The sequence below is a fragment of the Zophobas morio genome, unplaced genomic scaffold, assembly GCF_036711695.1.
Source record: "Zophobas morio isolate AGI-343-1 ecotype UQ-CSIRO unplaced genomic scaffold, CSIRO_AGI_Zmor_V1 ptg000012l, whole genome shotgun sequence".
Taxonomy (NCBI): domain Eukaryota; kingdom Metazoa; phylum Arthropoda; class Insecta; order Coleoptera; family Tenebrionidae; genus Zophobas; species Zophobas morio.
The window spans coordinates 28,090,222-28,115,122 of record NW_026972117.1 but is presented as its reverse complement, the minus strand read 5'-3'; the positions used below and the strand labels follow the sequence as shown (position 1 = coordinate 28,115,122).

At 31.8% G+C, this 24,901-nt stretch overlaps 2 protein-coding genes across 9 annotated transcripts in view; one reads left to right on the top strand and one right to left on the bottom strand.

Annotated features, from left to right (window-relative positions):
- LOC135128133 (3',5'-cyclic-AMP phosphodiesterase 4A-like) overlaps positions 1-24,901 on the bottom strand; it is a 158,690-nt gene that overhangs the window by 27,840 nt on the left and 105,949 nt on the right. For all 8 annotated transcript variants that reach the window (XM_064055011.1, XM_064055016.1, XM_064055010.1 and 5 more), the window contains one exon: positions 756-955. In XM_064055011.1, coding sequence (XP_063911081.1) covers positions 756-955 — 200 coding nt within the window. The remainder of the gene's footprint in view (positions 1-755; positions 956-24,901) is intronic.
- On the top strand, positions 886-18,020 carry LOC135127760 (cytochrome P450 4c3-like). Its single transcript, XM_064054352.1, has 14 exons — positions 886-976; positions 9,434-9,629; positions 10,020-10,217; positions 10,295-10,480; positions 10,536-11,138; positions 11,191-11,370; positions 11,519-11,677; positions 15,938-16,105; positions 16,422-16,619; positions 16,674-16,868; positions 16,921-17,291; positions 17,341-17,581; positions 17,633-17,812; positions 17,860-18,020. Exons 2-14 carry the CDS (start codon positions 9,479-9,481, stop codon positions 18,018-18,020), a joined length of 2,991 nt encoding a protein of 996 aa, XP_063910422.1. The 5' UTR covers positions 886-976; positions 9,434-9,478.

Below are 24,901 nucleotides of genomic sequence, written 5' to 3'. Positions count from 1 at the left end.
TTAGAATAACTTTAATTACCATTTATGTTTTCATCAACACTAACAAATATTTAAAATAACAAGTAATAATTTGTTTGTATTGTTTATTCATTATAATAATTCCATTTATTCACCAGAAACTTTTAAACGAAATAAAATCTAATCGACTAGAAATAACGGCAAAGTTGTGCTAGGCTCATCTGGCAACGTTGCAAATTATATAAATGGTTACTATGAGATTTTTACATTGTTTTCGTCGCCCTCTGTCGAGTGGTAGCTTTATTAAATGTATTGTTGCTGCGATTTGGGTTATCTACGCGCGCGATTGGTGTCCAAGCTTTTCGCCGGCGTTTGACGGCCGACTGTTGGTGCGCCATCTCTTGTTCGCCGGCCGTTGGCCTGTTCGCTCCAAACAATAGCATGGGTCTATCTATATGTATTTAATCAATGCCTCCTGTAAGTAATGGAAATTAATGACATGCAATGGAAGTTATCATTAGATGAGAAAATACTTTGTATGTCTTCGCTGTGGAATACTTAACTTTGCCTAAGTAACATACGTAAAAATAAAATACGCATATCCCTTGCTTTTGTACGAAAAACACCAATTGAAAATAATCTACAATACGTAGATACATCGCAAAAGTTTTGCTGTGTTTTTATTTACTACCGTAGTATACAAGCCATCTGACCTCGACTGTACATTTTAGTTCGTGTTAGATAAGTTTAAATTTTGCACAGTAGTGGGGAAATATCTATCCATTTATTTTACCAACCTGAACTTGTCCGTGATGAATGTCATCAAGTATTGCATGATCTTGTGATAAAGATCGAGTAGTAAGCTTTTTGCGACGTCTTTTGTGCATTGTGAGGAATCGTCCGGAGCAGCCGAGGGAAGGACTAGAACCCATTGCATCCAACAAGACCCAATCTTCTTTGGAAAAACACTTGGTTAAAACTGGAACTTCTACGGGTCCTGCAAAAATAAAAACATACAGTATGTATTGTACAGTTTCAATACCTTCAGAAATATTACACTTAGACATAATTCTTTTGTTATAAAAGTGCAATCGTTCTATTCGAAAGTTTTAAAAAATTTGGTAACAAGGAGATAAAATAATTATTCTGAATTTTTTGCAGTAATTATGACTAAAATTATGTGAAAAAAAGTTAGTGATGGAGAGTGATATATAAAAATATAAAAAATACTAACAATTATTAAATTCGTTGCTTCGTTTTTATAATTTTAACCGCAAAAAAGTAGATATATTTTACGTGTAATTTGTAAATAACACTCCTATGCTAAACTCAAAATAAACAAAATTTAAATAATTACATTATTTATGACTGTGGCGCCTGTACTCTTATTTGAAGACTATCAATATCGATACGTAAAATTATAGTACGTATTAAGATTAAGTTTTCCAACAAGATATTTGTGATGTAGAGGAATTTTTATTATTATTACTATTACTGTTATAATTTAAATAAATGAAGTTTCAAAACAGGTGGTTTTTCTTTAAAAAGATACATTTGAACTTTATAATAATATGATAAGCAGATAAAACTATCGTTTGAGTGGCCGAAAACAAAGACCTAAATGACAAGTACTTTTCGCTCTTGTTTTTACGCATACACCAATGTCCTCTTTTACGGAATGGAGAGACTAAATTTCCACGATCCATATACGAACAGCCCTGAAGGACAACAGTGTCACGATGTTAGATGACGTCTGGCATTGTTCTGAGAATGGTCGAACCGAAACACGTACCGCTGGAATGCAGTTTTAGACACCAAGCACGCAATTGGATTTAGCAATCAACTAAGCTAAATTCTTACTGGCCACAAGGAAGAATTTAAACTTTTTCGTGAATATTCAAGTGATTACGAGTAATTACGAATTCCGTTTCCACGTTCCCGTACACATGGTATCGCCCACCGAAGTTGCCAAAATTTCTTACTGTCTACGTTGGAATGAAAGTGTAAGGTGCGAATCGATAGTTCTTTGATTGAGTGTGTCATAGAAATAAGTTTATATTTTTGATTTACGTAAGTATTATTTACAGTATTTTTGACAATGCCATTACCGTAAATGCTTACGCATCGGTTTATTCTTTGAAAGCTTGTGGACCTGAATACAAATTATTCTGATAGCAGAGCCCTTGAACTAGGTACTATTTGATTATAGATAGCGCAATATCTTTATATCGCAAATGATGACGTCGTAAAAGTAGATTCTTCGGCGCAAGCTGCTTTTACTGTAACAAATTTTCGACAAAAATGTTTTTCCAACAGTTTATAGTTTCGTAAGTTGAACACAGTGGCAGAAATCGTGTTCCGAAATTCCTATAAATCTTGGTTGCGTGGTGAAAATTTTCACCAAAATTTTAAAAACAAGGTGATAATAAACTGACCTTGCATTGTATAGAGAAAGTTGTAGACAGGTCATACTTAAGATTCCATAACAATAAGTCTGTTAATACTGGAGATATTTAATTCTGAAAATGTATTGAGCCAAATCTAGCGGTTCCCCTTTGGAAATCTAAACATAAGCAGTTGTGAGTGAAACGAATAGAATGAATGGTCTTAGATTTTCTTTTGTTACCTCTTTGCAGGAAATGTAGACTCTCACTTTATTAATAAATCAAAGGTATTTGCCTTTTGCTCATTTTTACTTCTCCAGTGTAAGCTAAGGAAGTAGAGGATCAATTTGGCGAATGAATAATTTTATATTTATCTCAATTTTTTTTATGTAAATCTTGTTTGAAATTTATACGGTGAAACGATCTTTTATTTGTGATTTAATAGTGTACTCGTATTTTTAATGGCACGTATATAGCTATTATCGCAAAAAAAATACAAAGGCTAATTTTACATTTTGCCTTGGAATCTATGTACTCTGAAATTTTGGACAACTACTCTAATTGATTTAACGATTACAGAACAATTATTAAAAATCCCTCTTTATTGTTCGCGTTTCTTTAAAATGAACAGATCAATTAATTTTATTGATTAAATCAAAACTTTTTTAATCTATAATAGGGGTTTATAATTTATTAAATTACCGCAATTTTATAACACATATTTAATATTTTAATATAAAATTAAAGTATCATAATCATTTCAAACAAATTAAAAGTTGCATTATTCAGTACGATCCCATACATCATTAATTCTTCCAATTACAGATGTTGACTCGACGGTCATAACTGCGGTGAATACACGTCTACAATCTCGACAGTTAAAATTTAATATCAGAATTACTTTAGATACTGTCGACAAACAAGAAGTTCAGAATTTATTAGTTATACTTGTCAATAAATTCAAGGATAAATTCACATTATTCAGATCCCGTAATTGATCACTTCGAACTACTGTAAAATTATTACCTACGGCATAAATGTACATTAGGATTTACAAACAGGAACAATATTGTAGATGTTACCGGAAATGTGGAATTCTTTAGTATTTTTATCAAATTAAACTGTTTAACTTACCCTCCCACACGTGGACTCATTCTTAACACTTTTCAACTATTACAGTCAATATTTGAAAAATAAAGCAAAAAATTGTTCCCTTGCCTTACGTATAAGCACAGAATTTTAAATTAATTATGCAAATACTTGAACAAAAAACATTGCTCACTAAATGTGTAACGAGCGTTAATAAAATGGGGCACATTATTTCACGTTAACCTATATAAATATCTCTTCATTATCAGCCAATAATTCAAGGTTATAACTAATTAACAGACTGAAGAACCGGAGATTAACAGAACAACCACAACCACAATAATTCAGATCAGTGCACCTCCAGTTCAACATCACGCTATCTCGTGTAGAAACGTAGCTGTTGGTAACAACTCACTCCACATTTAAATTTAGTAAAACTATACTGTTCCATTTTTCGTTATTTGAGGCTTCTGTGTCTTGTCATTTATAATCAAGTTTTATTGCACTTTTGTAGGTCGGCGGCAATAATGAAATAAATATATAGTCTACAATCCTGATTTACGTATTGTTCATGTAACACTCAAAACATTGGTTGTAAATAAATAAAGAATGTTTTGTAAATCTATTTAACGACTGAATAAATTAGATGGTGATTTTGCTTTGAAGGCTTTACAACATAAATATCTACTAAAAACTAACGAAAAAATTGAGAAAACTTAAAAGGGATTAACCGAAATTTGTTTCAAGTGAGTTTTCCATAACAAAATTTTGTTATGACATGATCAACATTTTAAGAAAAACACTTACTTATATTAATTTCAATAGGTGCAATTATATTAATCTGAATAGTAACAATACTGTGTTCTCAAATTTTCTGGAAAATAGGATGAATCACTCTTGATTTGGTTAATAAAAATCCTAGGATCTGTAGTCTGTGAAGTTGACTACCGCAGTAGTAATGGAAGATCGTACTACGTGTCTTAAGAACAAGAAGGATTAAACAATAAAGAATATAATAACAATAAACAAAATCAAGGTAGATTCATAAACCACAAGTACAGGGGTATATTATTTCTTAAAATTTACGTAACCTTAACTATGCATTATAATGAACGGACGTCATCAAATTGTTGGTGGGAATAGTTTTGCATCATTTGAATGACCACGTCCTACCTGACCCTGACTCGAACATGTTATTATCCCTAAATACCGAAAATATCAATTCACTGTCCAACCGTTTCAATAGATATGATGTCAATTTTTTGGACAAAACAGTTTAATTTCCCAGGGTCCTACTTACATCATTTACATGCCTAACCCTCATTAGATGCAGTAATTCTCGACAACATAATAAAATTCTTCTAGCAGAAAAGCCTACCAAGCTACTTTTGCCGGGAATTAATTTGTGTTAATTAAGTAGCTAATTCTTGAGATTTTTATCGTCGTTTTCGGTGAATGCTGTTACTGTTACGTCAACTATTGTTGCAGATTATTTGGCTCACGCCGTTTTACTTTAAGTAAGTTCAGCTTTTCCACATTTGTCGTTAGTACTCTCTGGCACATTTATTTTTGAACCAACAAAATAAGAATGTACTTTACTAGTGCTTGTTCTTTCGTTTTTCCTTTTTTTGTAGGTAACATTGTATGCTAACCACTGCCATTCGTTTTCTTTGAAAATTCCTCTGCTAGTGTTTTTTCCCTAATATTAATTAATTTTTGAAGCGCACGAAAAGCTTTGTTAAACCTTTCTCGCAATTTCATGCTTTGCCTAAAATTTTTGCATGTTTTTATTAAACAATGTTTTCTTGTACCCTCGGACTTTTTGATTTATGTATTTCTTCGTTGTCGTTGTTTCGTTGTCTTAATCGTCGCTGAAGTCTTCACCATTCTCCTTATTGTCTTCGTCTTTAGTATCAACATTTTATCGTAGTAGTTGTATTTTACTGATTGTTTTTTTTTGTGGCATCTACATCTAGACTCAAAAAAACACTCGATATGTCCTTTTTTTACAACAAATTTTCTTTTATTAATTTCCATGCGTCGATAAAGTAAAACCATCAAACTGACGCATTCGAAATTTATAGTCCTTTTTATCGTATTCGTATGCAAAAATTGGTTTATTAAAATTGACACATATTATTTGTTGTCGCTGTTACCATATTATCTTGTGAATAATGTGTTCCAAATTTTGTACTTTATGTCTTATCTGTTATTACATAGGTATAATAAGCGTATTATTCAGTTCTATGATCATTTAGCTTTCCAATTGTTTTATTAAATATAGCAACAACACAAACACAAAATACAAAAATAATTACTCAAGTTGATGATTCTTGACAAAAGACTATTTGTCCCGTTATCATAAATATCAAAGTTGTTTCTAGAATTATCAGAAACCTTTAAGATACTCCTACATAATAATAATAATATGTAATTGAAGTGTTATTTTGGAAGATTTAGATTAGAACTAGTTACAATTGGCACAAATTGCAATTTATAGAAACCAAGGTAGGTGCACAATGTAATTAATAACTTTTTAATTTGAGATAACTTCTTTTATTATATTTTTTTAAACTGAACTAAATGATTAGATAACAAATCAGTGAAAACGCATTTGAAGACAAATATCATTATCTATCTATCAATAAAACATAAGTACATTTTTTTAAACAGAATTTTTATGTTATGTAATACCAAATAAATAAATAAATAAAATAAACACTCATTGAAGTATTTGTTTACTGATCTGCTTAATATTTGGTAAATATTTTTTGCAAACCGTAAATATAAATTAATTTCTTCTGTGTGTTAGGTTTTATTATTTGTTGTACTTCTTTCAAGTTGTTTTCACGCAGCCAAAAATGTACAATATTCATTCGGATTTAGACCTAACTGATATGCAGAATGTAATGTTAATTACATATATAATACGATAATAGGACTATCATATTATCACTTCAAATGGATTTGATATTATTAATTTTTATAGCTAAATTAATACACCATTAGGTGATGTTATGAATTTAAACTACGAAGAAGAAACTTTTTTCTCATAACAAACAAATGCAGTAATTCATACACTAATAAAATAATATTTTATAGATAACCTAGTTTTCTTTATCCTCTTTTATTTTACCGCTATCTATTTTTTCATAAATTCAGTAAGTCTTGGGCTAACGTGACATACTTTTTGTCCCTTTTTCATGGACGGAAAAACTTGTTTACACCTTGCTATATTTTTTGTATTTCAAACTATCGTAAGCGAAACTTCCCACAAGATTTTTTCCTGACCATGTATGTAATTAGACTATTTTTTTTTAAGTTACAAAAAATGAAAAAATATTTGAAAGAACAATAAATGCTGTGTTTCTAAATTCTTTTTTAATTCCATCTTCACAACATTAAAACAATTTATGATAATGCACTGAAATTAATTTAATTAAAAAATATAAAATTTTTGCATTATCAGAATGTGAGAGAGTATTTTGCACACTGGCACAGTAGACGTAACCATTCAAAATCATTAGACCGTTGGGAAACCCTTCATATTAGAGTTTAATGAACAGTAATTAATAATAATTAATTTACCATTATTTTATAATTCATTTTGTTAAGTATGTTATGACGAGATTTGAAGAGCTGCAATAAACTAGTATGTAAAGTAAGAAAAACATTTTTTTTTTTAAATGTGAATTTATATCATATTACCCTGATGGAACATTGTCCTTGTGGAACTTCAGAAATCTTAACAACTAATCTGTAGTCTAGTTTATGCAGTTGCCAGGGACGTTGAACTGATTATTCTTTAACAACATTAAAAAGCAAACCATGAAAAATAATCCCAGAATGAATATCCTTTCTATTACATGATATACCATTTCGGATTTCATTGTGCGTTGTTTTTATATTTCGGCTTTTCGCCTGTACGTGTGCACAGACGAACAGACAAAAAATTAATTTTAGCATAACTCCACTCCACAATATATACACGTTCTGTGTCAACGTCCGAATCCGTTTGTAAACACATCCGTTCGGTTATTTTTTATTTCTATTGAAAGTAGACTTTAGATGTTATCTTTTTCATATTAAACAAATAAAAGTATCTTTGAGTTTGTGGAATTTGCTTACTACATTTTTCTGAAAATTTACACTTTGTTGAAGAATACTTGCAACTAAATATCACTAACACGACACGTTTTTGTCTCTATTCAGGTTTGACATGCGAAGGATGCTAAGCAACATTTAATTAGTTTCAATTACCAGGTAATTATTTGCTTTGTTAATGTTATGTGTATCAAATAATTTGCAATTGTAAGTATCAATTAAAAAGGTAATAACCTTTTTAATTGATACTTACAAATGCCTCTTTCAGCTTTTTTTCTTTTGGGTGAAGTGCGCCATTTAAATAGATTTTCGTCCTTGCTGTTGTTGGGCTGATTTTATTTATGACAATTAACTACTAGAACATTGAATCATCAATTTTGTCGAAGGAGATCAGATCAGATATTCTATTACAGTGGACATAAAGCCAAATCGAAAAAAAAAAAAATTTTTAGAAGCTGTAATTTTACATACTTCTCAAGATCTATAATTGATATCTAATGTCATGTTTTTTTTCGTTCGTATGTCGTTTCGTCTGTCGATTTTGTCTTAGCAGTTTTATTATGTACACTTGTACAGATAATCCTCGAAACTACCAATTATTAATTTGAAACTTCATACCGATGTATGGCATTTCAAAATATTGTAAACTAGGTATATGTACTTATTTTTTTTGTTTAGTAGTCTGTTATTATTTTTAACTTTATAAATATGATGCGAGCTATTTCGTATGAAAGATTTACCAAATCCGAAAAATATGGAATATTTTTTACTATCACAATTACTTGAAAATAATAAACTAGAGTTACTAAAGTTAATGTACTAGTGTTCTATAAATTCAGCTGTCCTGGGCTTACACAAATCTGCAAACTGATTCCAAAAAATTATGAAAATTTTGTGTATATTCAAATTAAATTTTGGAGGTTTAGATTTGTTAATTCACTGTACGCTAATCAACTAAATACACGTTTTTCATGAGAAGAAGACTCATATGAATGCGTCCGTTTTATCTTCCAATTTTCATTTATTTAAAAATAAAGTGTTTAGAAAAAAAATCAAATGAAGCGGAATTGTGATTCGTGTTTTAGACAGAAAATGTTTAAACTCGTAGTGTGTAACACAAAAGATTCATAACACTGACTGTTTGTTAATTCTTCTTAGAACATGTATATGAGTATTAAACTGGAATATTGATGTGCAGAATGGCAACCTCACTATACGATTCTTATAAACACTTTCGAAAAAGTCCAGAGAAAATTATGTAAATATTTATTTTATATCAAACCAAAAATCGAAATTATTCAAGCTAGAGTTATCCACAATGTGAACTCTCATTGTGTTTAATTGTCAACTCTATATATAATGACGTCATTACATAACGTGAAAATAACCATATTACAACATTTGCCTTAGTCATTGTTTAGGAAGTAAAAAACACAAGCAATTAAATAATGAAAAAAGTTGCTAAATCATTTGGATATTCCCCAGTTCTTTGTTGCCACCCGTAAATGTAGGTCTCCGAAAAATACAAATAAAATAATTAAATTTTTCAACTTACAAAACAACATCAAGAATTACTAAAAAAAAAATTGAACTAAGCTTTACGAATTCCTGGGAAAGCCGAGTTTACAATAGGCAAGCGAGACAGAAGCGCATTTCGCTCTCAGATAATTGTTTTCGGACTGCCTTTAGTCTACTTATATTTTTGTGTTTAATGACTCTTTTCGGTCGTTCAAAAAATTCGGAGTGTAAGTAATAATAAACAATGACGTCTGGCGGACCTTCTGTATCGACAGTGTACCTTCCACATTGCACATCGGTACTGCACTTCGTTCGTCCACTTAAAACGTACCTATAGATAGGCCAGGGAGATTAACAATTCACATAGCATTTTGTTCCAGGTGCGTGAGGTCGATGAGCGCTGAACCGAAATTCAAAAGTGTAAGATGCTGGTATTAATTATTGTGGGTTTGCTTTGTGCTCCATTTGTGTGGTGGTATTACGTTTTATATAAATACAGATCTGTAAATAAGATTCCTGGTCCCAAACCTTTACCAGTTATCGGAAGTGCCATAGCTGTTGGAGATACCCCTCAACGTAAGTCATAGTTTTTTAAATAGCTATTAAGGGTGTAATGAATTATAATTATGTAAAAACGTGCACACTTTTTACGTTGTTATCGCTTATGTTTTATTAATTTAATTGGTAATAAATATAAAAACCGCAAATGTTTTGGAAGCTTCTTGTCACCCTTTTCACGTCCTTTATAAATTTATCACGTATTAATTGCTGATAACATCGGACTTTCATACACACTAAATGCTGCACGCAATTTACATAATTAAGTATTTTTCATTTAAATATAAATAAATTTTATTTATACATATTAATTGTCCACACTTTTCTTTTTAATTAAGCGTTATAGTAAAATATATTTGTTTATGGTACACACAATGCGCTGCTTACTGAAGAACTTTTATTTTTCAGAATTTTTATGTAACCTTTTGAAGTTTCGACAGCAATATGGTACCGTCTTTAAATTATACATAGCAAACGATTTGAGAATTCTCGTCAGTAACCCTGAGTTGATGGAATCCGTGTTGAGCTCAAATGTACATATAACAAAATCAAACGCCTACGATCTGCTAAAAGACTGGTTAGGTACAGGGCTTCTTATCAGTACAGGTAAAATCACTATCTTGTCTACATTAGATGCAAAATTTGAGCCCAAGTGATAACACTGTCCACAATTAACTTTACAGGACGGAAATGGAAGTCCCGTCGAAAAATGATAACACCTACTTTTCATTTCAAAATATTGGATCAGTTTTTGGAAATTTTTAATGCATGTGGCAACACACTAGTTGAAAAATTATCGAAAGAAGTAGGAAAAACCTCCGTCGATGTATATCCGTACATAAATCTGTATTCTTTAGACGTAATATGTGGTGCGACTATCTAAAGTACATAATGTAGATAAACCCTCAAAAATAATAATTGCAGAAACGTCGATGGGTGTGAAAGTTTCAGTACAGCAAGGAGAAAACACGGAATACGTAGAAGCCGTTCGAGGTTTTTTGGATATTTTCATCACTCGAAATTTCTCTACGTGGAAAAGATTCGACTTATTTTTCAGAATGACAGAAATGTATCAAACTTTCAAAAAGTATTTAAAAATCATGCACGGATTTTCAAACGATGTTATTAGAAGACGACGCGAAGAAAAATCAAAAGAAAAGTCACGACCGCTCTATTCTGATGACGGTACAAAGCGTAAAATCGCTCTATTAGATATGTTATTAGAGTCTGAAGATAACGTTACTCTGTCAAATGAAGACATCAGAGAAGAAATTGATACATTTATGTTTGAAGGACACGACACAACTACCTCTGGAATTGCCTTTGCAATGTTGGCATTAGCGGACAATCCAGAAGTTCAAGAAAAGGTGTACGAAGAAGTTATTTCCATAGTGGGAGATGAGCAAAACGTTACAATGCAACATATGCAAGAAACAAAGTACTTGGAGATGACGTTGAAAGAAGTTCAGAGGCTTTATCCGTCGGTACCTATATTTGAGCGTCGTTTAGAAGAAGACTGGCAGATAGGTTTAGCATTAAAGTGATCAATTAGTGGAATATAACTAAAGTTTTATTTTAGGCGATTATCTTTTACCAAAAGATATTTTTATCAGTTTGTTCATTTACGCCATGCATCATGATGAAAAATATTTTCCGGATCCAGAAAAGTTTGACCCGAACAGATTTTTACCAGAAAATCAATCGGAAAGGCATAACTATGCTTATGTACCATTCAGTGCAGGAGCTAGGAATTGTATTGGTAAGAATCTCATATTGTAACACACAACAAAGTTTTAAATAATCTAAAAAACAGTTACTCTAACACAACAGAATGTTCTCTTTAGTACATAGATTGTAAAGTTAAAAATGAAATAACTTCTCAGAAATAATTTCAAGTTTATTTTCAGGTCAAAAATTTGCCATGCTCGAAATGAAAGCCACCATTGTGAAAGTTGTCAAGAAATATCGTATTCTACCAGTTCCTAATTACAAACCACAACTAGGATTAGCCGCTATTTTGAAATCTTACAATGGAGTTTGTGTTCGACTGCAACCGAGAGAACAAATTTAAAATTTTTATTTAAATTTCCGACTTCCCATTGAGGGAAGCTGTAGCAACGTTGATTTTTATTTGTTATCTTTAGTAAATTTAGTAACACAACTGTTATTTTATTAGCTCATAAAGTGTTTATATGTGAAATATGTAAATTAAATTTTGTATTCTTTGTAATATGATTATTGTAACGTCATTTTTCGACGATGTTTGGATAAAACTCCACTTGCTACGATAGGCAACCCACAATACACATGTGTTTGGGAAATAAATACGAATACGTAAAATAATTTGAAATCTCGGCACTGTGTCTCACATTCTATCGATTTTAGAACCGTTTTTTTTGAGACAATTAAAATTTTATTAAACTCTGTTTAAATTCTTAAAGGTTTCTGTAAAATAAATGCAAGCGGTAATGTCTGGTTTGAGCATTCTGAATACATCTCTTCTCAGGTCACTTATTGAGTTTTAAAAATTAGGTGAATTTCGTTGACTAGAACTATGTACTGTATTTTTTAGGAAAATATACAGTGCTGTTTGCTGTTTTAGAGTCAATTACCTCCCCCTCTCCGCAACTTTAAAACTCCTCCAACAAATTCTCGCCGTTAACACATGCCCAAATTGTAAATCTACAGGTTCTATCAAAGACGACTAGTGATTTTACAAAGAATTTACAAATGAATCATAAAGGAATATTATTGTAGTTAAAGTTAAATTACCCCTTGATAAATAAACGTATAAACGGCATCTCTGTCACCAAAATCCCAAGTTGTTGAAAAATATACTTTAATTATTTTAACACTATATTTTAGGATTATTAACTTGATTATTATTAGTTTTAACACATACATACAACTACTGATCTTTTAAAAATAACTTATGTCGGAAATTGGGGAGCAGAAGTCGTAAAAGCTGATTTTCAATTGTCGTTTCTGAATTGAAATATATATTACTTCGAATTTATTATCATAAAGCTGTGTAATACAGACGGCTTACAAAAATTGTTAATATTAGTAACAAGTAGGTATGTGGGGTTGAGAACATTTTTTTAATTGGTGTTTAATACAAATCGTACAATATCGTAAAATTTAGACCCAAAAAATATATGAAATATTGTGGCTTTTATCAATAACCTCAGCACGAAATAATTATTTGTGTAATTAGCGTTCGAAATAATACTCTAGCGCATGAAAATGAAGTAAACCGAACTGGAATATCATTCGAAAGCTATATAGGCGCAAAATTTTTTGTACAAGTGCACTTTAACGGTGAAATAAATTTGTAGCATTATTTCTATTGATCGCCTACAGTCTGTGTTTTTTACTGTATCTTGTCTTTGTTCGTTATTTACATAAAGCACCGATCATTATTTCGTAATAAACTGTTTCGTTTCGCACTTTGGCTTGAACAAAGAGAAAAGTACATTAATATTGTAATTACCATAGAATTTTTAATTGCTATGCCAACAGGCAACGTTAACAAGGGGTCATCATTAAAAAAAGTTATATTTTGATAAATGGCTATTCACTTTCAACTATACTACTAACACATTTAATTATAAATTTTTAAATCCTCTATTGTACACTACTGTGGAACTTCCTTTGTCTCCGACGTGCAACCAATACGTGATGATATAATTAATATCGTAGACGAGATAACTATATACATATTAAAAAAATATATATTAATTTTACTATGTACAATGTAGAATTAATTCATTGACCATAACATTACCCGTGACTAAAATCTTATAGGATTCGAAAAACATGTTTAACAAAATAAGAATACAAGTTTTCATGTAAATGTAATCCCTGGATTAATGTTAGTGTCTTGCTGTCATGTCCAAATTTTTTTTACATCAGTTCGAATGTTTTAAGTTAAAAATAAGATTACGTACATATTATTAAAATACACGTACTTTGTGACATTCACCCAACAAAAATCCACGATATTTTTTTCCGGGAAAAACAGACACATTATGGGTAGCATTTTAAAGTCTTCATAATAAGCACAAGAAAGTGTACAATGAATAACCCTTTTACAATGGCACCGTTAATAGCAATAGTAGGAAATAAAAATTCAACATGTAATTTGGATGCCTCGGAATTGTTTTGAAACCATGGGGGCTAAAATTATTTACACAAAGGTGTTTAATTTTCCAAAATACTTTTAGCGTGGTATAATTTGAGTATTTAGATTATGTTATGTTATGTTATACAGGAAGTATAGAAGAAAACAATATATGAAGTTAAGAGAAACAAAAAAGGTGTTTAAAACTAACAAATAATCCCGCCTACTCATCCAGAACTGCAAACTCTTTCAGAGTTTAAGAGCAATCCGAAATAATTATCTTAGTAAAATAAAACAGAAATGAAAAGTGTGGGATTTAGCCCTCATTTTTTGATGGCAATTTAAATGAAAATTATATATTATGTGTGGGAAAATCTTTCGAAATCAGTTGAAATATACTCCACAACAACTTCGGCAAGTTTTAATAAACAAAAATTTAATTATAGATCTGGCTGCAGTCCAATTAATAATAACAACAACAACTTTTTTGACACCAGAAAAACACTGGTTCTAATTAAATTGTGCAATGGACATCCGACATATTCCTATTAACATGGGATCACACATGGAACAGATTTCAATAGGATCTGTATTGAAGTTTTTGTTCTTATTAATGAAAAATACTGCTTTAATGTGGGTGAACTTTAGTTAAGGAGTCTGCAGTTTTAGAGAAACCAAATTTTATTAACAAACTCTTGTGACTGACTTTTCACTTTTGTAACGGCACCTTAAACACACACAAAATATCAGCACTCCAGTTTTAAAAGACGACGCTCTAAGCAACTCAACTAATCGGCGGTTGTTGAGCGGTTCTCTTATATTATTGTAACATTTTGTAATAGAGTTTCGATTTTTTTGCAAAAATCTAGATGCCCAGGCTAAAAAATCAAAACCGATTAATAAAACACAAGTACAGGATATGGTATTTACAATGAAAAATTTTGTTCGTGGAAATATCAGACAAATTTTGATTAGCGTTTACACGATATTACTCAAATACCTATAAAATTTGATAGCAATCAGTTCAAATAGTTTCAGAGATTATCTAATAAATATCGACACAGACGGCAGACAGAAACGGAGATCTGTTTTTTCATTCTCGAGGGGTCATGAAACTTCTACAAAACATGAAAGTTATTGTAAATATACAATACTTCCTTAGTTTACGCTCCGGAAGTAAACATGTTTAAAATGGGTTAAAAAAATGTTCACACGCTTTGATTACTATATGACAAAGTTGCTTCTACAAAAATTTCAGTTTTTTAAACAAACGATATTTTAATAACACGTTTCCTCTGGAATTTCTGATTGAAAAATAGATGATTCAGAGGCCATTTTCTTAAATTTAAACTTATTATTATTATTAATTACTTTATCAACTAGTCCAGTTTCGAAACCGTTACATCTAGCTGCATTTTTAATGATTTTGACCTCCTTGTTGACCTTTCCTTATCCAAAGGAGAGGTATAAGGAGTCGCTTGACCAAACAATTGAGGCTTGCCATCTTCTGTTAAGGGCAGCAATGGGAGGTCAATGTCATGGTTGGCGAAACGCGTCGACGAACATTTTTCGTGTTTCGTGAGTATTTATAAACAATACCGATGACGTCATAAATTTACCAGCGTTAACCAATATATTCCGTATTTTGTGTGTTTCATTCAACAATCCAAAATTTTTAACTATCTGTCAAAATCTGCCAAAAAAAATTGGATTGTCACTTAAAAAATGATCAATGATCGGTTTAATCGGTGTATTATTTGTATCGGCTTTAGGACAGATTAGATTTCAGTCAAAACTGTCTTAAATCCACTACAAATACCAACGATTAACCGAAATTTGAGAGGATGATATAAAATGTTCATCATTACTGATGACGTTGAACTTTGACACTACTCAAAAATTTACAGTTTGTTCCTACCGAATACAAGATATATACTGAATGTCTTTTATTTATTTTCAATCGAATCTGTATCAAATTTCGCGACAAATTGCGTATCGCCACAAAATAATCTCCAGTCAAAATGAAGACGTCTTATGAAATAGTAAACATAGTTTCGTCAGAGTCGAAGACACAATTTGAGATTGCCTTTAATGTATTTCTGCGTCCAATTGAGAAGATGTTATCTCTTGCTGCAGCCGCGCACGAAGTAAATAATATTAAGTAGACATCATAAGCATCAAACAGTGTGGTCGTGAACATCCAAAACGATGTACGTGTTAACTTTCTTGGTAACTACAATCGTGATTTTATGTACACCTTTGGTTTGGTGGTACTTCACGTTGGCGAAATTTACTAGTTTGAAAAAAATACCTGGACCTCCACCATTACCATTCATTGGAAACAGCAAAGATGTTGGAAAAACTACGGTTGGTGAGTAACTTTAGTAAAAGTTCAATCAAGAAAAAAGCATTTAAAAAAATCGATCCTATTATAATATTTTTCTAGTTTACACTAGCACGACAATAATGTAAGTTCAATGAAATGTACCAAAATCTATATTAAGAATTTTGTTTATCTTATAAATACAAATTAATATGTTGTCATGACCTTCGGTTCAAATTGTTTAACACTCAAATAGGGAAACTAAGTGACATATATTCTTGTTGGAACCTTGGCAGTATAACAAAAATAGAACTTATTTGATGATATGCAAAAATAAAGAAAATTATTATACGTACATTTTCAGATCTCCTGCAGTCGTTTATGAATTTAAACAAAAAATATGGTTCAGTGATGAAAATTTGGCTAGGTCCGAGATTACACTTGATGATTACTAAACCGGAAGTAGTTGAATTTTTCCTGAATTCCAACATCCATTTGAGTAAATCTAACGGATACGACCTTTTTAAACCATGGCTTGGAGATGGTTTATTAGTAAGCACAGGTAACTAAAAACCAAAAATCGAAAAATTTTCTCTTTATGTTAATATATTTGTAGGTTCGAAATGGAAACTTCGAAGAAAAATGATAACTCCAACGTTCCATTTTAAAATACTAGAGAATTTTTTAGAAACATCGTTTAACAAACAAATCAATATACTTTTAGATGAGTTGCTAAAAGAAGTTGCCAAAACGGACGGATCTGTCGAAATCCATTCCATAATTAATTTATGTTCTTTGGATATCATTTGCGGTAAAAGTGAAAAAATGTATAGTGAGTAACATTAACATATTGTTTCTTGCAGAAACCGCCTTCGGAACTGAGTTAAACGCTCAGGCTAAATGTAATCCAAAATATGTAGAAGCTGTGACAGGATTTCTGGAAATCTTCACTTTACGATTTTTTTCGGCATGGTTGAGATATCCCTTAATATTTAGGTTCTCCGATAAGTATCACAAATATGTCGAATACTTAGAAATATTGCACGACTTCACTACAAATATTATTAAAAAACGAAAAGAAGAATTCAAACTATTACAGAGTAATCCAAAAGTTAGCGAAGAGGGAATAAAGCGAAGAGCGGCACTTCTAGACATGTTATTAGAAGTTTCAGACAACGGGAAAAATTTGACTGATGAAGACATACGAGCAGAAGTCGATACGTTCATGTTTGAGGTAAGTTTGCATGAAAAAAAAACCTTGTTAAATTTAATACATTTACCAGGGACACGATACATCAACCACTGCTATATGCTTTGTTTTGTATGCAATCGGACAAAATCCCGAAATCCAGAAAAAGGTTTACGACGAATTGATATCAGTCTTAGGTACAGATTACAAGGACGAAATTAAATTTAATCAAATTCAAGAACTGAAATACCTGGACATCGTTATTAAAGAAGCAATTAGAATTTACCCTCCCGTACCTCTCATTGAGCGAAGTCTCGAAGAGGATTGCACAGTCGGTGAGATTGCAGTGTCGCTGTTTTAGATGTTTCTCAAGTCTTGAGTTTTAGACGGAATCAAAATTCCGAAAGATACCAACATTTCAATATTTTTATACGGGATGAATTATTCAGAGGAAGTTTATCCGCAACCACATATCTTTGACCCTGAACGATTCCTGCCTGAAAATCAAGGAATAAGACATAATTTCGCGTATGTGCCTTTTAGTGCCGGCCCCAGAAACTGTATCGGTAAGTTGCAGCATACTTATGAAGTAAATTACTAATTTATGAGTCAGGTCAAAAGTTCGCCCTGCTGGAGTTAAAAACCACCGTTGCGAAGATCCTGAGATGTTTTGAAATTTCACCTGACCCTAGCAAGCCCCCAGAAGTTGGAATGTGTTCAGTTCTAAAGTCAAGGAATGGGATACACATGTACCTCAAAGCCAGAAATAATTAATATAGAAAAAAACTGAACTAGTTAGTAAATTAGTTATACTATTATTTGTACGTAAATTAATTACGAGTACATATTGTCCACAACAAATTATTAAAGTATTTTCTATAATCACCGATAGTCCTTGTTTATGTTGTTGGTTTTTCGTGGAATTAATGAACGATTTTACCAAATATGTTAACGCAAGCGCTAGTTGTGGAAGGACTACTTTAACGAAACGTAAAATATCAATAGAACTTTTACTTACTTTTGGTAGATATAATCCGCGAAATTCTGAAATGTATTGTATAAAAACCCCAAAACTTTAAATAATTGCTTATTAACATGCCACGCAACAATTTCACCCGGTCGCACTGGCTACAGATTGTGAAGTGTTACAGTTGTAACACGCCAAAAAGGATTTTATTATTGCCTATCTTTTTCATTTTCTGTTATTCAGATGACCGTGTTCAGGTGAATGATTTAGATATTATCATCACTGGCTTACAGTGTGATGCGGGTGGTTACATTTTATGTAAAACACGAAACATGCTGGAAATGCATGAATTTTATATGAAGTTACAGTGTTCAGTAACTGTATCATTCACGCTGATAAGCTTAAATTTTGCTCTTATTCGGATAAATCTTTTATCACGTGCGTGTGGTAGATGATTAAATATAGGTTATAATTATATGCCTTCCACATGGCTCGATTTTCTGGGTCGGAAACAGAAAAATGGAAAATTTCGTGCGAATGTAGGCAACCAACATTTCACCAAGTTCGAATACAATATGATGTTGGCGTTACCGGTAATATTGTTAATAACATTCATAATGCCAATTGTAACAGATTTAAAGATAATTAGTTTTATACACGTTGTTAATAATATAAAAACATTTTTTATACTCTTATGGACACAATTATTATTGGTACATGATGTAAAATTCATAAGGATGTGTACATACCTTTTAATTCGGTGTGTCTAAAATCACGGCGGTAATGCGGTGGAATATCACAAATATTGGCCATACTATTTCAACTCATAGATGAAAGTCTTGACATCTTTCCAGAAAAGTGAAAAAACTTCGCAATTTACATCTTTCTCTATTGCCGCAAAATTCCTATTATCTGCACTTCATTATCTGCACATGTGTGTATTTGTCTAGTAATAATCCCTGTTATAAGATAACGCGTCAATTATCAACCCTAGTTACAACTTCAGTTATCCTGCTGATAACCCTTATCTTTTCTCATTACTACATTTTCTGTGTCAGCCTGAAAAATTAATAAGGAAAGCTTCGATAATTGAATTATGGCGGTTTATTAGAATGATTACAGAGGTGTGCAAGCAAATGCCGATCCTTTGGTAGAAATTATTAATGCAGTATGCGAATTTTCATTCTTAAAACATTTCAAGCCAGTGGCGTAGCACATTTACCCGTACACAAAGAAAACACTTTATTTCGTGGTAAATAAAAACGAAGAACTCATACATCAACTTCCCTGCACGAACTTTAAATGAATATCTACTTCACAGAATCTGGCTTTATTGCTCGTTTCGAGTGACATTTGTGTACCACTTTTCCTACATTTAAATATATGTCAAAGCGTAAACGACTGATAGCGTTTCTGTTATAGCGAATACAATAAAAATAACGCTTACTATTCGCAGAAAATTGTATTGAACTTTTTTAACACGTGCAAGCTTATAGAGCGCTATTTGCTCACGTTTTTGAACATTTGTTGGATTCTACTAGTGGATGTTCTTTACAGTTATCAGTTAAAAAATCAAACAATCAATAATTACTGAATTAATTGAACAATTAAAAGTAAAGACTAGTATATTTTGCCCAAAGCAACGTTAAAATCTGATACACCTTCAAACTATTACAGACATGAGTTCGTGATTCTTTTGTCATGTTGACTACATATTTAAAATTTTATGATGGCAAGTCATCTTCTTATCACGTTTAAAGTGTGTTGGGCGCGTTCCTGTCAAAGTTGACAACTATGAGCTGATATTAACATTGCTGCCAATAATTCAGAACTGCCAACACAAAAATTTGTTTCAATCATTAATAGTCACCCGGTATCACAGAACTTCACAATTTTTTAATTTTAAATATTAGCTGTATGTTCTTCAAGTCACCATTCTGAACACAACATCGCCATAGGAGTGGGCACTCGCATCTGCAAAATTTTCCATTCCATTTTTCCGTTCTAATTATATGAGCCATACATCGCACGGATACCGAATTTTATTTTTAAAGTAAGTAGATTTATAAAAAACAGCTTGCTTTATATTTATACAGAATTAATTATTATTACAGTTATTAAATTTACTTTAAAAAAAGTTGAAGTTTCGGCCGTGTTCCAATCCCAGTCAGCTAATCTTTAAGCAAACCGAGAAAATGGCAAAATGTTCAGGAATTTCCCGAAATTTTTAAACATTGTATAAAATGGCCATACCTCCAGTTTTAAGCACAAATATTTTGTTGTCATGAAACTGATGTTTAACCTAATGTTCATGTTCTCTTTCACAAGTGGTACTAATTGCAAGATGTGCTTTTTCGTAAGTAGGTACAATGACTTCAAATAATTAAAAATAAGTGAATGCTTCGTGAGTTCGTTCAGCATAGTTTAATCTAAATAATTTAATTAATAATCAAAATTCTAGCATTACACTATCGTTGTTTGGAATTATTCAGTAACAAAAAACTCTGCAAGCTGGATATGGAGTAAATGACGTTTCGCATTAATAAAAAAATCGATACAAAAGAAATTACAAACTGATATGAGGCAAATTTTAATAACAATCCAAGTGGATTGGAATATTATCGAGTTATATTTTTTACAGAAATTTGATTGGATAGTTTTATCTAGGTTTTTCGCAATGTTTCCAAACCTCAACAAAAAAAAAAAAAATACATATGGTTCTAAGACCATAACGTGCCACAACATTTAACAATACATACACAAGAAATTGTATTATCAATCCTCGAGCAACAAGAAATTCTGACATTACTTTCTTGCATTTCTTCTCCCGGGAATAGTAAATAATTAAAATCACAAAATGTCTAAATTAAAGAACAATTTATGCAAAAACGCAATTTAGTATTTACATTTACGAAGGTAGATTTCACATTCTTTTATATTTTTACTCCCTGGGCATAACATTTGATAAAATTATATACGTCTGATAAAATAACAAATAACATAAATAACATAAATAATGTACTAATACAGGCATAGCCTTGCCCTTTATCAATGTATTCATATTTTTGGAGTAATTGTTAATCCGTTTCTTATCATGGGTGGAGGACGAGGACAGTCCAGTCCAAATATAAACAAGTATGTTTTCATAACATAACGCGTTTGAATCATAGACAGTGGTGGGATATGGGTGATTAAAGTATGGTACATTAAAGACAAATTCTACAATTAAGTATCTCTAAAAAATACAGCGTCATTAAAAAAAAGTTGTAAGTCCTAGACAAACAAAACAAGTTATAGGGTGTCAAAATAGATTTATAGGATGTCATTTAGCTTTTTATACCCACATAAAAGTTCGCAAGACAGGCGCGGATCCAGAGGGGGGCAATGGGTGCAATTGCCCCCCCCCCCCCCCTGACACACGACCGAGGTACTTTATTTTGACAAATTTCAAAATTTTGAAATCGCATTTCATTTTGTAAACACAGTACAACCTCTATAATCCGAATTCACGATTATCCGAACATCCAGTAATCCGAACACAGGCTATTTGAAGTCGATATCTTTTTAATCCGAACAAAAACTCTGCAATCCGAACTGAACTTGAAAACATGCACCTACTTGCAAAAATGACGCAAGATCTTTCTGTACGTGTTGTATTGAATATTTTGAAATTTTTAAAAATTGCGATATTTCAATGCACTGAATTAATTAACTAATTCTGGAAAAAAAGTTGAAGTTATCGAAGAAATGAGGCCCGAAATCTACAAGAAAAAGTATTTAGTTAAATTTCATCGAAAATGGATAAAAATTTGCATGAGTAAAATTTCATTTTTAAAAAGGTTGTCTAAACATTCTGAAAAAATTCAGGGATATATGTACATCCCGACGTGCTGATTCCAAAAATATAGCATTTAATGGCAACCGAGCAATATTTTCGGAAAATTCGGTGTGAAATTCGAATTTTTCGAAATTTTTACAATTACGATATTTCAACTGGACGAATCTGGAAAAATGGTTTAAGTTACCGAAGAAATGAAGCCAGAAGTGACTTTTGAGGCCCAAAATCTACAAGAAAATGTATTTAGTTAAATTTCGAAAATCATCGAGAATGGGTCGAAATTTGCATAATGGAGGTAATACATAATGGAAAATTTCATTTTTGAAAAATTCATCTAAAAATTCTGAAAAAATTCAGGGTATAGATCCCGACGTGTTGATTCTAAAAAGATAGCGTGTTTATGGTCACGGAGTAATATTTTTTTAAAATGTATCTATTATCCATTGTTGCTTAAGAATTCTTTAACTTTGTTTAATAAAATTAAGGGTTATTTCTTGAAGTTTGTTTTCAACTGTGTATAAAGTTGTTATTCAATTCCCTTTCAGATTTTTGGGAAAATCGCTGATCCGAACAAATCGTTTATCCGAACACACCTTTTTCCCAATTAATTCGGATTATTGAGGTTCTACTGTACACTATACGTGTAATGAAAACAACCAAATGTCACCCACGTTATGTGAAAAAGAGTATACTAGGTAAAATTTTATTTTATAGGAGTAATTTTTTTTGTTTAGAACGAATTTCTGGGAGATAGGTAAAATCGCACAAAAATTGCCCCCCCCCCCCCCCCCCCCTAAACAAATCCTCTATCCGCGCCTGTCGCAAGATCATTTTGTTTAATTTTTCAAAGACGCGAAATTTGTTGGACTGTACTTCAGGTATGGTCTTTATTTTTCTACACGTAAACTTCTCGTGAAGATAGTAAATAACACGGCAAAATTAAAAATCCACCCGTTTTCTTATAGGAAACATTCCCCTAGCCCACTCGAATAGTATTTAAACAAAAAAAGTAGCCAAATTAATAACTAATGCTTTACACGATGAACATTACCAACTTCTGTTCATAGACTGTACATTTTGCCAGTCCCATGTCTTTTTATCAGGGTTAGCCCGATTTAAATCAATGCGTTTTAAATCATGATTCAAATCATTCTTATTTTTTAATGTTCTTTTTAAATGAAAATATGTTGCATATTACGACTTTCTCAAATGCAGTTTAAATCAAAATAAATTGAACACAGACTACAATAAACTATTTCCAACAAAATAAAAACTTAGTTAAAACCTAACAACTTTTAATTTTTATTGCTAGTTTTAGAGTTGCTTATTTATCTGAGCTAAAAATTTTAAGTTACTTTTTAAGTTAAAATTTACTGTTCTTAACTTTATAAGATCATTCCACTCAATTCCTGAAATTTCACAAAACTTTCATTATAACTTTTGTTAGATACGTAGTGAAGTTTGACAGCTTTGTCTATCTATCTGTGGCATCGTAGCTCTCAAACGGATGAAACAATTTCATTGCATTTTTTGTTGTTGTTGTTAATCGGGATGGTTCTTAGTTTTGTTTAATGATTTAAAATACACCGATTTACTCTAATGGCTGTAAACAGAAAGTTGAAAATTTAAAAATCTTCCAAAATTGTCTTGCCTCTCATAAATTGGCCTAAGGTTATTTATACAGAATGTCTCTTGCTCCTAATGTACAGTTGAACAAATATAACTTCTTCGAAAAATTATAAAATTATTATTAATTAAACTGCATTGGGATAAAACATGATTGCGTAAGTAGCTGTTACTATAATAATTATTACCTTATTAATACTAAGTATAATCAGTAAAAATAAGTAATTAAAATTTTCGGGACAATGTGGTGAATCGTTCTTGATTTGAAATCGAACCCGGAACCTTTCAGACGCAGAGCCAGTGCTCGTACCACAACTTCAGTGTGGAAAGTTGTAAATAAGCTCTGCTTTGTAACCAATCAATGGTATGCAGTAGAAACAAAATATATCGAAAAGTTTGTTGACCAAGGCAGTTGGTAGACTGCATTATCACTGATGATAGTTCAGGTGGTTATATTCTCATAGTAAGTCATGCCTGGGAAGCATAATTATGGTATGATGTGACCCGCATTTGTGTACTAATAGGGGTAGACTGCAATGGGCTGTAGCTTTTAAAACTTGTGAACAATATCCATTAAAAAACAAAATAAAACCAATCGGAAGTAAAATGAGTAAGTTCGATCAGAAAGCAGCAATCTACTTGAGCCAAGCTTTTTGATGTCCGAATGGACATCCCAGAAGTACAACTGCAAGCCGCAACGACGCTGCGACATTCCCTAACCTAAAGAAATTCAATACTCGCCGCATTTCGTAATTACAAATCTAGATTGAAAGTTCTTAGGATTCAATTTTCCGTAATACTTTAAAGCAGGATAAATTTCCGCAAAGAAGAAAAAAACAAACTAGCAACTTCCAAGTTCAGTCGAATCTATGGGCCGGAACTGTGCGTGGAACAAGTTTAGATTAGAGGAAACGCTTGGATTCGATACACGAAGTCATTACACAAGAATCGTCTCGAGAGGGAAATGAACTTAACCATAAACACTTTGCCGAGTGACAGTAATAAAGCTATCGATCCAACAAACCGAAAGTTGTTAGGTTCCTCTTTTATCCTACATTTCGGCGCCTTGTCTTTTGCGTCTTGCAAACAAGGCAATCACTATAACGCCCGATCGAGGCACGGAGGGCCCAAGACGCAATTTGGGGATTCGGTTCACACCGCCTTCAGGGAAAAAGCTTTTCGAAATGAAAAGCGAAAACGCTAAACGTGTTGCGCGCACCATAT